The 12,675-nt window shown below is 43.9% G+C and overlaps 1 protein-coding gene across 2 annotated transcripts in view; it reads left to right on the top strand.

Annotated features, from left to right (window-relative positions):
• Positions 1 to 12,675, top strand: part of NDFIP2 (Nedd4 family interacting protein 2) — a 93,802-nt gene that overhangs the window by 58,627 nt on the left and 22,500 nt on the right. For both annotated transcript variants that reach the window (XM_040425324.1, XM_040425323.1), the window contains 2 exons: positions 4,726 to 4,850; positions 9,065 to 9,131. In XM_040425324.1, coding sequence (XP_040281258.1) covers positions 4,726 to 4,850; positions 9,065 to 9,131 — 192 coding nt within the window. The remainder of the gene's footprint in view (positions 1 to 4,725; positions 4,851 to 9,064; positions 9,132 to 12,675) is intronic.

Here is a 12,675-nt window from a genome sequence, read left to right as displayed (position 1 = left end):
CCCTGGGATTTTCCATTTTTGCGTTTTTGTTTTTCACTCCCCGCCTTCCCATAGTCCTCACATTTTTTTTTTTTTTTTCATTCACAATGCTTATTCTTTGCAGGACAAGTTTTACTTTCTAATGGCACCATTTACGGTTGCATACCATGTAGTAGGAAGCGGGAAAAAAATTCCAAATGGGGTAGAATTGGGAAAAAAATGCAATTCTGATAAAGGTTTTTATAGATTTTTTTTTTTTTACACTGTACACTATGCGGTAAAATTGACATGTTATCTTCACTATCCAGGTCAGTACGGTTACAACTACACCACACTTGTATAATTTTTCTTGCATTTTACTACTTAAAAAAAATATATTTTAACCTTTTTAAGTGAATTTTTTTTTTTTTTTTTTATAATCATATTCTGACCCCTTTAACTTTTTTGTAGTTATGTGTAAGGGGCTGTGTGAGGCCTAATTTTTTGCGGGACGATCTGTTCTTTTCAGTGATACCAATTTGAAGTGTGTGTGACTTTTTGATCACTTTTTATTAAAAGATTATTGGGTAGTTGAAGTGACAAAAAATGGCTAATTAATATTGTTATATTTTAATAGTATGGGCATTTTCACACGCGGAGATGCCCATGATGTTTGTTTTTTTTATTGTTTAAGTATTTTTATTTTAAGGAAAGGGGGGTGATTTGAACTTTTTAGCGTACATTTTTTTTTTAAACTTTTTTTTTTAAGTCACCTTGGGTGACCTTTTGTGTTTATTGATGTCTATATAGACACCATTGAGCATTTCATTTGCACTATACCAATACAATGCTGCCACCTAGTGGCCTGCATTGGTATAGTCCTCTAATAGGCACCGAAGCCTGCTTGAGGCTTCAGTCTTTTAGATCAATGTAACAGGTTCCCTGATCTCAGTCGGGGAGCGCTGTTACTGGAGTGGAAGTGCGCAAATTCTACTTCCGGACTGCGCAGATGCCGTGGTTACATTTGACCACGCCATCTGAAAGGGAAAATGTATGTGATCAGCCTTAAGGCTGATCACATACATGTGCTGCGGGTGTCTGCTATTTAAAATAGCAGAAACCCGGCGCTATGGCGCCCGCAGCACATGTGAGGTCCTTAAAGGGTTAAACCATGAAGATGGCTTTTTAAGGTCTCGTTTTTCCTCCGGCAGTTATTGGCCGGAGCGGTTGCTTTGATTCTGACATGCTGATTTCACCTGGTCAGTGGATGTACCTGTGCTTGTTAGTTTGGTGGTCACGGTGTACATGTTATGATTAAGATCGCTTAGGTGATGGAAACACATCAGTTGTCCTCACTACTGTCACCTATAACATTTTAGTGTTCTACATAAAGAAGGAGATTTAAATGTTTTTTGCGGTGGAGTCGGATTGCCTTCTGTTTTTCTTTTACTCTGGGTCTTAGCTGGTGGTCATAATAAAATGACTGGACTGCGTATCATCTGTCCACTGGATAGGTGATACATTTTTGATAGCTTCAGCCCCACTGATAAGTAGAACGGGCTCTTGAGCCCCATGTTCCTGCTCACAGCACAAACAGATTGAGAAGGTGTTTGAATGGAGTGGTGGTGCTGTATGCGCCATGCTGCACCAGATCTCTATTCTAATGATCACCGGGACTCCTATGATCAGAGATGTGACTGCTACCTGGCAAATATGCCGGGAATCGGCCGGTCAAAAAACGTTTTGTTTGTCCAGCGATTCCCGCCATACTCTGCCGGACAGGACAGATGGAGATGTGAAAAGTAAACATCTAATTCACAGTACCAGTGGGGGGGATTTTTAAAATATTCTGGATAAGTGTTTTCAGTTACACAAAAAAAAAAAAAAAAAATGACACAGCACTGAAGCTTACTGCATTATATAAGTAATTGTATGTCATTACAAGGCCAAATGAAGTTCTGAATGTATTTTGACGTCTCCAAGGTAACTGCTATATGTGACCCGCTCCCCGTGATTACAGCCTAGCGCTAGATATACAGGGAGTGTCTCTCTGCCTCTCCTTCCCCTCCCGCTAGATATACAGGGAGTGTCTCTCTGCCTCTCCTTCCCCTCCCGCTAGATATACAGGGAGGGTCTCTCTGCCTCTCCTTCCCCTCCCGCTAGATATACAGGGAGGGTCTCTCTGCCTCTCCTTCCCCTCCCGCTAGATATACAGGGAGGGTCTCTCTGCCTCTCCTTCCCCTCCCGCTAGATATACAGGGAGGGTCTCTCTGCCTCTCTTTCCCCTCCCAGCTCGCACGTCACAGACCCAAACACTCTTGAAGCCCTCCTGCAAAAAACCCATCTGAAGGCCTCATGCACACAATCGTTCTTTTGGACCCCTTTACTTCAATGGGGCAACAAAAGATGCAGACAGCACACCCTGTGCGCGGCACCCACAAAAAAAAATCAGTTGCTCCGTTCCGTGGCCCCGCAAAAAAATTTTTTTTTATTATGTCCTATTCCTGTCCGTTTTGCAGACAAGAATAGGGCGCCCGTTCCGCAAATTGTGGAATGCACACAGGCCACATCTGTGTGCATGAGGCCTAAGACACAGCAACATCTACAAGGCAGGGTCCAGGAGAATGAGCAGAACACCGCCATCAGAGGCAAAGTAATTGATGTTGTGTAGACAGGGCAGACCCTAACAAGCCTTGCCGCGCCATTTATGTCAATGTGATGTCATTGGGATAAGGGAACCAAGACAGTGGAAAATGTCATGTGATCGCGACAGAGTGCAGGAGAATGGCCATCACATATACAGTCACTATGTGTAATGGATAATGTGGTGTTTCCTGTCATTTGAGGCTTCAAAATCAAAATACGGTACCCTTAAAGGAAATGGCCATATAGAAGAGGTTCTATAAAGAGACATAAGCTGTTTCATGACATCACTGTTATACTTGTGTTTTGTGCCTTTAAAATCCCCCTGAACACACACGCACACAAGTAGCGATGTCGGAAGACCGTCTTTGTTTCCAGCATCCTTTCAATGGAGACCACAGCTCATTTCATGTAAGAAAAGGCATTTTTGGAGAGCCTGCGTATGAAATACACCGCGGCACGCTATGTAGCGGAAATGTGAGCGGTCTGGTTGTTTTTTAGAAGCCCTGAAGTGGTCCTCGGATGAAAGGAACTGTCACGTGGGAGCAAGTTAGACCCCCATGCACACGACTGTATCGAATTTGCGGTCCAGAAATCGCTGAGCCACAAATTAAGGATGCAGTCTGTGTGCTGCCTGCATTGGTTGTAATGAGTCCATGGTCCGCATTTTGCAGACGTAGCCCATCTTTTTGCATAACGGATGTGGAAAGCACATGGTTGGTCGGTGTGCTTTCTGCATCCATATGTCTGTTCTGCAAACCGATAAAACACGTCCTATACTTGTCCGCAGAATGCAGACCATGGACCTAATGAAGTCAGTGGGTGCACAAAAAAAGCAGATGCCACACGGACCGCATCCATATTTTGCGGATTTATGATTTGCGAACCGCAAACCTGATATGGTCATGTGCATGGGGCCTAAAGCCTCATTCACATGTCAGTGTCCGTGATGTAATCCGTGAAAAGATGGTCAGTGATGCATCCATGAAGCTGCCTGTGAAGGATCCGTGTTGGGTCCATGTGTCCGTTTTTTGCTGCCCGTGTTACATCCGTGTTTCACTGACACTGCACAGCTGAAAAATAATTTTCAAGTCATCTCTTCCTAATGATCTGTGAAACACTGATGACATCCGTGGTCTTCACGGACCCATAGTCTATAATGGGCGTGATGGATCTGTGAACACGGACAAAATAGAGCATGCTTCCGTGCTAAAAACACGGACTGTGGTAAAACACTGATGTGTGAATACAGACATTAAAATGAATGGTTATGTGTGTTGTCCGTGGAGAAAACGTACAGCGCACTGACGTGTGAATGAGGCTTTATGCTGCATCTTTTCCTATAAATCTATGGATCTGTCTGCTCAGCTCCTCCTGCAGATTGCGCTGCTTTTTCAAATTGACAGATAGCCTTTAAATGAAACTGATTGCCGCACCTATGATGACTCTCGCTTCCCCCCTGGTTAATAATGGCGGGAATAGACACCTACGGAATTCCATATTCTGATGTCCCTGTAGCATTAGTACTTGGGAACCACCCTATAGAAGCTGTTGGAAGGTGGGAGACTCCCTTAATAGGCAGTAGGTATATTCTCAATAGATTAGATGACTGATGACTTTTATCTTATCTAGGCCTCATGCACACGACCTGGTCTGCAGTGCACGGGCATCGGCCATGTGCACCCCGCATCACGGATACGGACCCATTCACTTGAAAGAGTCCGCAATCCTGAAGGTCGGTGCAGAACGGAGGCAGGGAACCTCATGGAAGCCCCCCGGAGTGCTCCCAGGGGGTTTCTGTCCATGCCTACGTACTGCAAAAAAGTAGTGCATGCACTACTTCTTTGTGGTGTGGACCGTCGGATGCGGATCGCAGACCTCATTCGAGTGAATGCGACCGCGGCGGCCCTATGGTCGGTGCCCGTGCATTGTGGACCTCAATTTGCGTTCCGCAGCACGGGGCCCTCCCACACGTTCGTGTGCATGAGGCCTTAAAGTGTTCCGGCCTGAGCTGCCACTGAGCCTGGAGTGAACCTGCAATCCGCCATCGTATGGTGGTCCATAATATGCTTCGAAATGATTAGTCTTTGTACCATCTGCTTACTACTATTCATCTTTTTCTAGTGGCGTTCATTTTCAACTGGATTGGGTTCTGTCTCTCATTTTGTATAACCAACACAATAGCCGGGCGCTATGGTGCAATCTGTGGGTTTGGATTATCACTCATCAAATGGATTCTCATTGTGAGGGTAAGTGATTTTCTCTGTGTGTCAAATGAGGCGGCGTACAATTAAATAATTCTAATTTCATCTATTCACATTAAATAGTTCTTGCAATGAAATGAATCTTTTATTATATTATTGAATGAGGCTTATCTACAACCCCAAATGACCCTGCTAATTTTTGATTGTACTGCAAAGATTCTCAGTAATAAAAAAAAAATATATAAACCTGTAATAAAATGCATTTTACAAAGCTGCTGCATTACACCGCTGTGGCCACTGTGTGGCACTGTTGTTCCAGTTATAAGCCGAGACCTTTTTTTTTCTTCTTTTTTATGTTCTGGAAACATCTGTACTTAGGCACAAAAGCGCCAGGGGGTTTATCCAAGGATGCAGCTCATATGAACTCTCCAAACAGAATTTAACACTATAATATGGTTTACATTTTTCATTTAGAAATCTATTGATCTGGTGTATTTTCGTTTGACTTACAATGCAGAAATGTAATTGCCATAGAATTTGTGATTACATGAACGTGGGGCAATTCACTATATACCGTATATATAATTTTTTATATTTTTTTTACTATTCTGACTCTGTGTACAGTGTGTTAGTCCTCCATCGTTTTTAGGAGTGTATATGAGGCTTGGGGTCTGTTCACATGGTGCAGACAAATTGTGGAGTATTGCTTTGATTACTGCAAAATTGAGTTTTTGTTAAATTGCAGCATTTTTCCCTGCTTATCACAGTTTGCTGGCACCAGGTGGATAGAACCTTACAAGCAACCAAATTCTGCAAAGAAATGCTGCAATGTTTAATATGTCCGATTTCTGAACCTGCCACCTCGCTCTTTCACGTGTGCCCTGTAATGAGGGTTGTCTCAAGGTACCTTTCCAGATTTCAGGGGCTTGATGGATACAAAGCTAATATATTACTGGCTGACGGAGAACTAACTGAGCTGGCGTTGTAATCCCAGAGTATTTCCGTCTCCGTTCAGTGATCCATTGCAGACTGTAGCGTGACTGGCAGCACTTGTCTTCCGACAAGTCTAAAAATGATCCCGTCTGCTTAGGGAGAGTAATTGTCAGATGCGTGCCCTGTGGTATCAATCTGATATGGACAGCAGCTAGACAGGCTCTGAGAAGCAGACACCATTCACAATCTGTCATGGAGTTTTACTGCAGCGAAGCAGACAGTTTGTCCAGAATATTTCCCACTGCCGGATGTTCTTTGAATCGAAAAGTTGGGAAATGGAGGTGAAATCATAGCACTGCAGGTTTAAAGGGGACCTCTCAGCATGAAAATGCAGTGTAATCTACAGGCAGCATGTTACAGAGCAGGAGGAGCTGAGCAGATTGATATATTGTCTTATCGTAAAAAGATTTGGTAAAACCTGTATTTTGTACATTTAAATAACTGCTCATTCTGGGCTTTGAGGTCAAGGAGGCGGTCCTATCAGTGATTGACAGCCCAGTCAAGGAGGCAGTCCTATCAGTGATTGACAGCCCAGTCAAGGAGGCGGTTCTATCAGTGATTGACAGCCCAGTCAAGGAGGCAGTCCTATCAGTGATTGACAGCCCAGTCAAGGAGGCGGTTCTATCAGTGATTGACAGCCCAGTCAAGGAGGCAGTCCTATCAGTGATTGACAGCCCAGTCAAGGAGGCAGTCCTATCAGTGATTGACAGCCCAGTCAAGGAGGCGGTCCTATCAGTGATTGACAGCCCAGTCAAGGAGGCGGTCCTATCAGTGATTGACAGCCCAGTCAAGGAGGTGGTCCTATCAGTGATTGACAGCCCAGTCAAGGAGGTGGTCCTATCAGTGATTGACAGCCCAGTCAAGGAGGCTATCCTATCAGTAATTGACAGCTATCTCTGTATACACGGTCATAGAGGGAAGGCTGTCAATCACTGATAGGATATAATGAACAGGAATTTAAATGTGTAAATGACAGGTGTTACTGAATCTTTTCCCATAAAACTATATACCAGTCTGCTCAGCTTCTTCTGCTCTATAATATGCCGCTTTAATCTCAAACACCATGTTCAACGTGACAGGTTCCCTTTAATTGACAACTGCTTCTCTTAAGGCCAGTTTTTGGCACTGATTTTGACCCGTTTCTGCCTCGAAATCAGCCTCCCATTTAATTCAGTGGTTAGCAGCGCTTTTTAAAAAAAATTTTTTTTGGACCATATAGACAAAAAAAAGCAGCATGTCCTATCTTGGGGCAGAATCTGTGTTGACTCTCCCGTTGAAATGAATGGAAAGTGTCAAAAATCCGCTCCGTGCATGTCTGTGTGTTTTTTGCGTAAACCGCATAAAGTGCATCTGCACCAGAGACCAGCGGATCATGTGACCAGCTGCCGGAACCTATACTGTAGTATTGAATGCTGGACATGCAAATTAATGGCTGACCATATAATATGTGGATGAGCTGCCGCCTTCACAGCAGGCATTGCCCTCATATGGCAGCTTATTGCTTTAAAAGGGGATGTCCCCCCATATGACATCATCAATATATCATTATGAGGCAACCCTTTAACCACTTATGGGCAGCCGGGTGACTTGAAACATCTGGCAGGTCCTCGTGTAACTCTGCTGCCCTGCTGAAACCTCATAACTGAAAAGGATTTTCCAGGTTATAGATGACCTTCGTGTCTGATCGGTGGGGTCCAACCCCTGTGACTCCCACCTGTTACTAGAAGGGGGTCTCATGTCCCCCATTTGCCTCATGTGATACCGTATGTAAATTAATAGTTGATGCAATTTGAATATGCCTTTTTTAAATAAGACCTTAAAGGGATTGTGGCAAGTTTATAAGTTATCCCCTATCACTGAAGAGCGGGAGTCCCGTTCCCCGTTGACCATGCGCCTTGCTGCTCTATTCGTTCTCTATGGGAGCGCCAGAGATAGCGGAGTACAGTCACTCCATCAGATCGGGGGAACAGCACTCCTGCTCTCAGGATCGGTGAGCGTCCCCGGCTTCAGACCCCCCAGCGGTCATTCTGCGGATAGATGATAACATAAACTTGGCACAACCCCTTTAAGGATGTTTTTTACTAACCCAAGCATGGAGAATAATTCTATGTCGGATAAGAGCGTTGCCTCTATGTGGCCGTAGCATTTTCCATTAGGTAACCTGAAACTAACCGTATTGTACCAAGGACACTAACACCGTCAAAACACTATTATTTAAGCCGCTGCCACATTAATAAAACTCCTATCAAAGCTTATCGACAAGAGCAGATTATACAATCTGTTGTGTTCTGTACCGTGTACATTTCATTTAAGACAAATTTGTGCAGAGCGAGAATGAGCAGCATCCAAATATTGTATCTGATAGCGTCTTCTGAGAAGCTATTTAAGCAGGTTGTGGTGAGCGGTGTGACATAGATGTATACCGAGGACATGTGACGGTTGGTTTTATCAGTGAAGCGTACAGCCCCGCCGCTGAATCAATCAGAGTGCGCCTATTCATATTCCTTATCATCCAGAGGACAAAACTATCTAGTGTGGCCGGTAACGCTACTTCAAGGTTCATTTAGTCATCTTCTCCTCTCTGCCGGGAACCATCTACAGGAGCGTCTGGTTTGAACATGAAAAGACTGTAATGAGATGGAGGCTTCTTAGGTTGCCGGGGGGGGGGGGGGGGGGGGTTTATGAAGATCAGAAGTTGCTTCTTTAAGGGGCGCATTGAACATCCCATTTTGATAGAATTTTGATAGAATTAAGTGCCATCACTTTGAAAGTAGTTTCTGACGTGGACGTCAATGTGAACTGTCCAGGTGGTTGCACAAGTGGATACAGTTATGGATGGGGTCTATGCTGGATCGGGAGAATGGTTTCTTGGCTGTTGCTTGCCGCTTCCTCCCTGGAGCTCGATCTGCTGGTGCTTACGACTAGGACGCATTGATTAAAGGGCCTAGTATAACCCGCAGAAAGATGTCAGATGTCATAGCCGTTTAGGAGTGATGCATACAGACTGTCCATATAGCCATGAAATCTAAGGAGTCCCTGCAAGCTCCATCAAATTAATCCGTGAAGTGACTTCAGATTTGGCTTTTTAACCCACAAAGGCCTGAGATGCACAGAATTTGTTATAGGCAGATTACGTCAAACACCAGTCTCGGTAAATTCCACCCTTCCCTTGTGTCCATTACACATAAACAGCCTCTTATGTGGATGTTATTATGAAATCAATAATCTTGTACTTAATAACTTTTTCTCTCCTGTTCTCTCTTCAGTTCTCGGACTACTTTACTGGCTATTTCAATGGACAATATTGGCTGTGGTGGATATTTCTTGTACTTGGTAAGTTCTCCTGCATACATTTAGAGAAAGATGACATTAAAAGGGAAAGCATTGCCTGTATTCTTTGCTAATTAAAACCCAATACTGAAACATAATTGTAGGTTATTTTGATGAGATATATATATATATATATATATATATATATATATATATACTGAGTGTATATGATTATGGTGGCAGCCTTCATGCCTGAGCTGCTCGTAGCAGCACTTGGTGATATGCTTTATAGTAGTCATATGGACAATAGAGACCTCTAGACCTAAGATTACTCCTTCACTTCTAAGGGACAGTGTTGTAGACATGCTCTGAGACAGTTGCAGCGGTCATTGAGCAGCAAGGGGGAGTAGATAAGCTGTGACCATCACCTATTGTAAGTGGTGGATCCTGTGTTATCGGTAGGTGATACCTGTCATTCTAATTTTGCTTGTAATAATAATAAGATGACTACTGAAACGGGATCTCTTCAGAACAGGAAGTGCTGGCCTATTATTATACTTAGGCGCCAGAATAAAAACTGGAAGATTTGTTTTTCATTTTCAAACTTCAAAATGAAAAATTGGTTTAGACACTAGATACATATTTGTGAAATTGTGAGATTATTTTTTTTTTGGGTCCATTACTATGTGAAAATAGAGCAGCGCAGTATGATCATGGAAGTGGTTCCTATACAGCCATTTCAGTCCATGCCTTACTACCAGGAAGGACTTACTGGTGTCTCCAGTCTGTGTTTGGATGCCAAAAAGGATTTTAGTTCCCCCCTCCTGTCTCTACTCTGTTCTTAGATCCCAGGAAGAACAAATGAATTCCTCCCCTGCTGTCTCCAGTCCACGTTTAGAGGCCCAGAAAGTCTTTAGTTCCTCCCCCACTATCTCCAGCCCATGTTTACGGGACAGGAAGGACTTATTAGGTCCTCACTGCTGTGTCCAGTCCATGTTTACAGAACAAGAATGACATATTAGTTCCTCCCCTGCTGTCTACAGTTTGTGTTTATTGGTCAAGATGGACTTTAGTTCCTCCCCCACTATCTCCAGTCCATGTTTAGAGGACAGGAATGCCATATTAGTTCCTCCCCTGCTGTCTCCAGTCCATATTTACAGGACAGGAATGCCATATTAGTTCCTCCCCTGCTGTCTCCAGTCCATATTTACAGGACAGGAATGCCATATTAGTTCCTCCCATGCTGTCTCCAGTCCATATTTACAGGATAGGAATGACTTTAGGTCCTCCCCTGCTGTCTACAGTCTATGTTTACAGAACAGGAATGACATATTAGTTCCTCCACTGCTGTATCGAGTCCGTGTTTATAGGCAAATAAGGACTTTAGTTCCTCCCCTGCTGTCTCCAGTCCATGCTATAGGACAAGAAGGACTTATTAGTTCCTCCTCAACATTTAATTTATTGAACCAATATTGAGTTACTCCACCCACTGGACTCCTTACATGCTGCCTGCAGACAGCATGTTCAATATCATAGGTTCACACAAAGACATACATAAGGGTGATGGTTGATTTTGGTCGTTTTAGGTTAAAGCGGTTTTCTGACATTTTGGTACTGATGACCTATCCTCAGGATAAGTCATCAGTATCTGATTGGTGGGGGACCGATACCTGGGACCCCCCACCAATCTGCCATTCGAGAAGGCACCTGCACTCCTGTAAGTGCCGCAGCCTTCCCCCTGCTTACCAAGCACTAGGGTTACATCGGGTATCGAATTATTGATAACCAATCGACTTTTGTTCCCGGATCTATTCGATGCTGGGATTTGCCATTGCTCTCCATGTTCTCCTCAGCAGCACCGTGAGGGAGGAGGCAGTCTCTTCCTCCCCACTGTGCAATGCTGCCGCTGCCGCTGTCACCAATAAAAAGGGAAGGAGGGGGGGGGGCTGTGGGCCACTGCGCCACCAATGAAGATAACTAACCCATTAATTCAAATATAGGCGGCCGATGTCGGTGGCAGAATCGCATACCCGGCACCGACCTCTATGACAAGGCTCTGCGATTCATGGCAATTAACCCCTCAGGTGCTGGGTATGTGATCCTGCCGCCTATATTTGTATTAATGGGTTAGTTATCTTCATTGGTGGTGCAGTGCCCCCCCCCCCCGTATTATAAACATTGGTGGCGCAGTGTGCCCCCCAACCCCAGTATTATAGTTACATAGTAAATACGGTTGAAAAAAGACATAAGTCCATCAAGTTCAACCAAGGGATAGGTGGGGATGCGAATCCCAGAAGGAAGTGAGACTCAGATTTCTACACGTTTTCAGAAGCATTTATGTTTTTTACTTTTAAGAATTCATCTAAACCCTTTTTAAAACTGTCCACTGTTCCTGCTGTGACCACGTCCTGAGGAAGTCTATTCCACAGCTTCACAGTTCTTACAGTAAAGAAGCTTTGACGCTTCTGGAGACTGAACTTTTTCTCCAGTCGGAGGCAGTGCGCCCTTGTCTTTGAGGGCATCTGACATGGGACAGTTTTTCACCATATTTTTTGTATGGCCCATTTATATACTTGTACAGGTTAATCATGTCCCCCCTTAGACATCTCTTCTCAAGACTAAATAAATTAAATTCTTTAATCTTTCTTCGTAACCAAGACCCTCCATGCCCCTTATCATTTTAGTCGCTCTCCTCTGTACTTTTCCCAGCTGTAGGGCGTCCTGTCTATGGACTGGTGCCCAGAACGGGACTGCATATTCCAGATGAGGCCGCACCAGCGCTTTGTAAAGTGGTAATATTACATCCCTGCCCCGTGAGTCCATGCCTCGTTTAATGAATGACAATATCCTGGTGGCCTTTAGAAGCAGCTGGCAAATATACAGTGGCTCAACCAATCTGAGGGTCAATGGTTCGGTGCACTCCCCATGACACACCCAATGCCGACAGAAAGAAGAACAATAAATGGATTATGGGGGCACTCGGCTATTTAGTACTGCGTTGAATGGAACATAATCAATATATATCAAATATGTAAAAAATAAAACATGTTGGGCTGGTTGTCCTATGATAAATCTACAGGGAGTGCAGAATTATTAGGCAAATGAGTATTTTGACCACATCATCCTCTTTATGCATGTTGTCTTACTCCAAGCTGTATAGGCTCGAAAGCCTACTACCAATTAAGCATATTAGGTGATGTGCATCTCTGTAATGAGAAGGGGTGTGGTCTAATGACATCAACACCCTATATCAGGTGTGCATAATTATTAGGCAACTTCCTTTCCTTTGGCAAAATGGGTCAAAAGAAGGACTTGACAGGCTCAGAAAAGTCAAAAATAGTGAGATATCTTGCAGAGGGATGCAGCACTCTTAAAATTGCAAAGCTTCTGAAGCGTGATAATCGAACAATCAAGCGTTTCATTCAAAATAGTCAACAGGGTCGCAAGAAGCGTGTGGAAAAACCAAGGCGCAAAATAACTGCCCATGAACTGAGAAAAGTCAAGCGTGCAGCTGCCAAGATGCCACTTGCCACCAGTTTGGCCATATTTCAGAGCTGCAACATCACTGGAGTGCCCAAAAGCACAAGGTGTTCAATACTCAGAGACA

The sequence above is a fragment of the Bufo bufo genome, chromosome 3, assembly GCF_905171765.1.
Source record: "Bufo bufo chromosome 3, aBufBuf1.1, whole genome shotgun sequence".
In the NCBI taxonomy this organism is placed as follows: Eukaryota; Metazoa; Chordata; class Amphibia; order Anura; family Bufonidae; genus Bufo; species Bufo bufo.
This window is presented reverse-complemented; position numbering and strand designations above follow the sequence as displayed.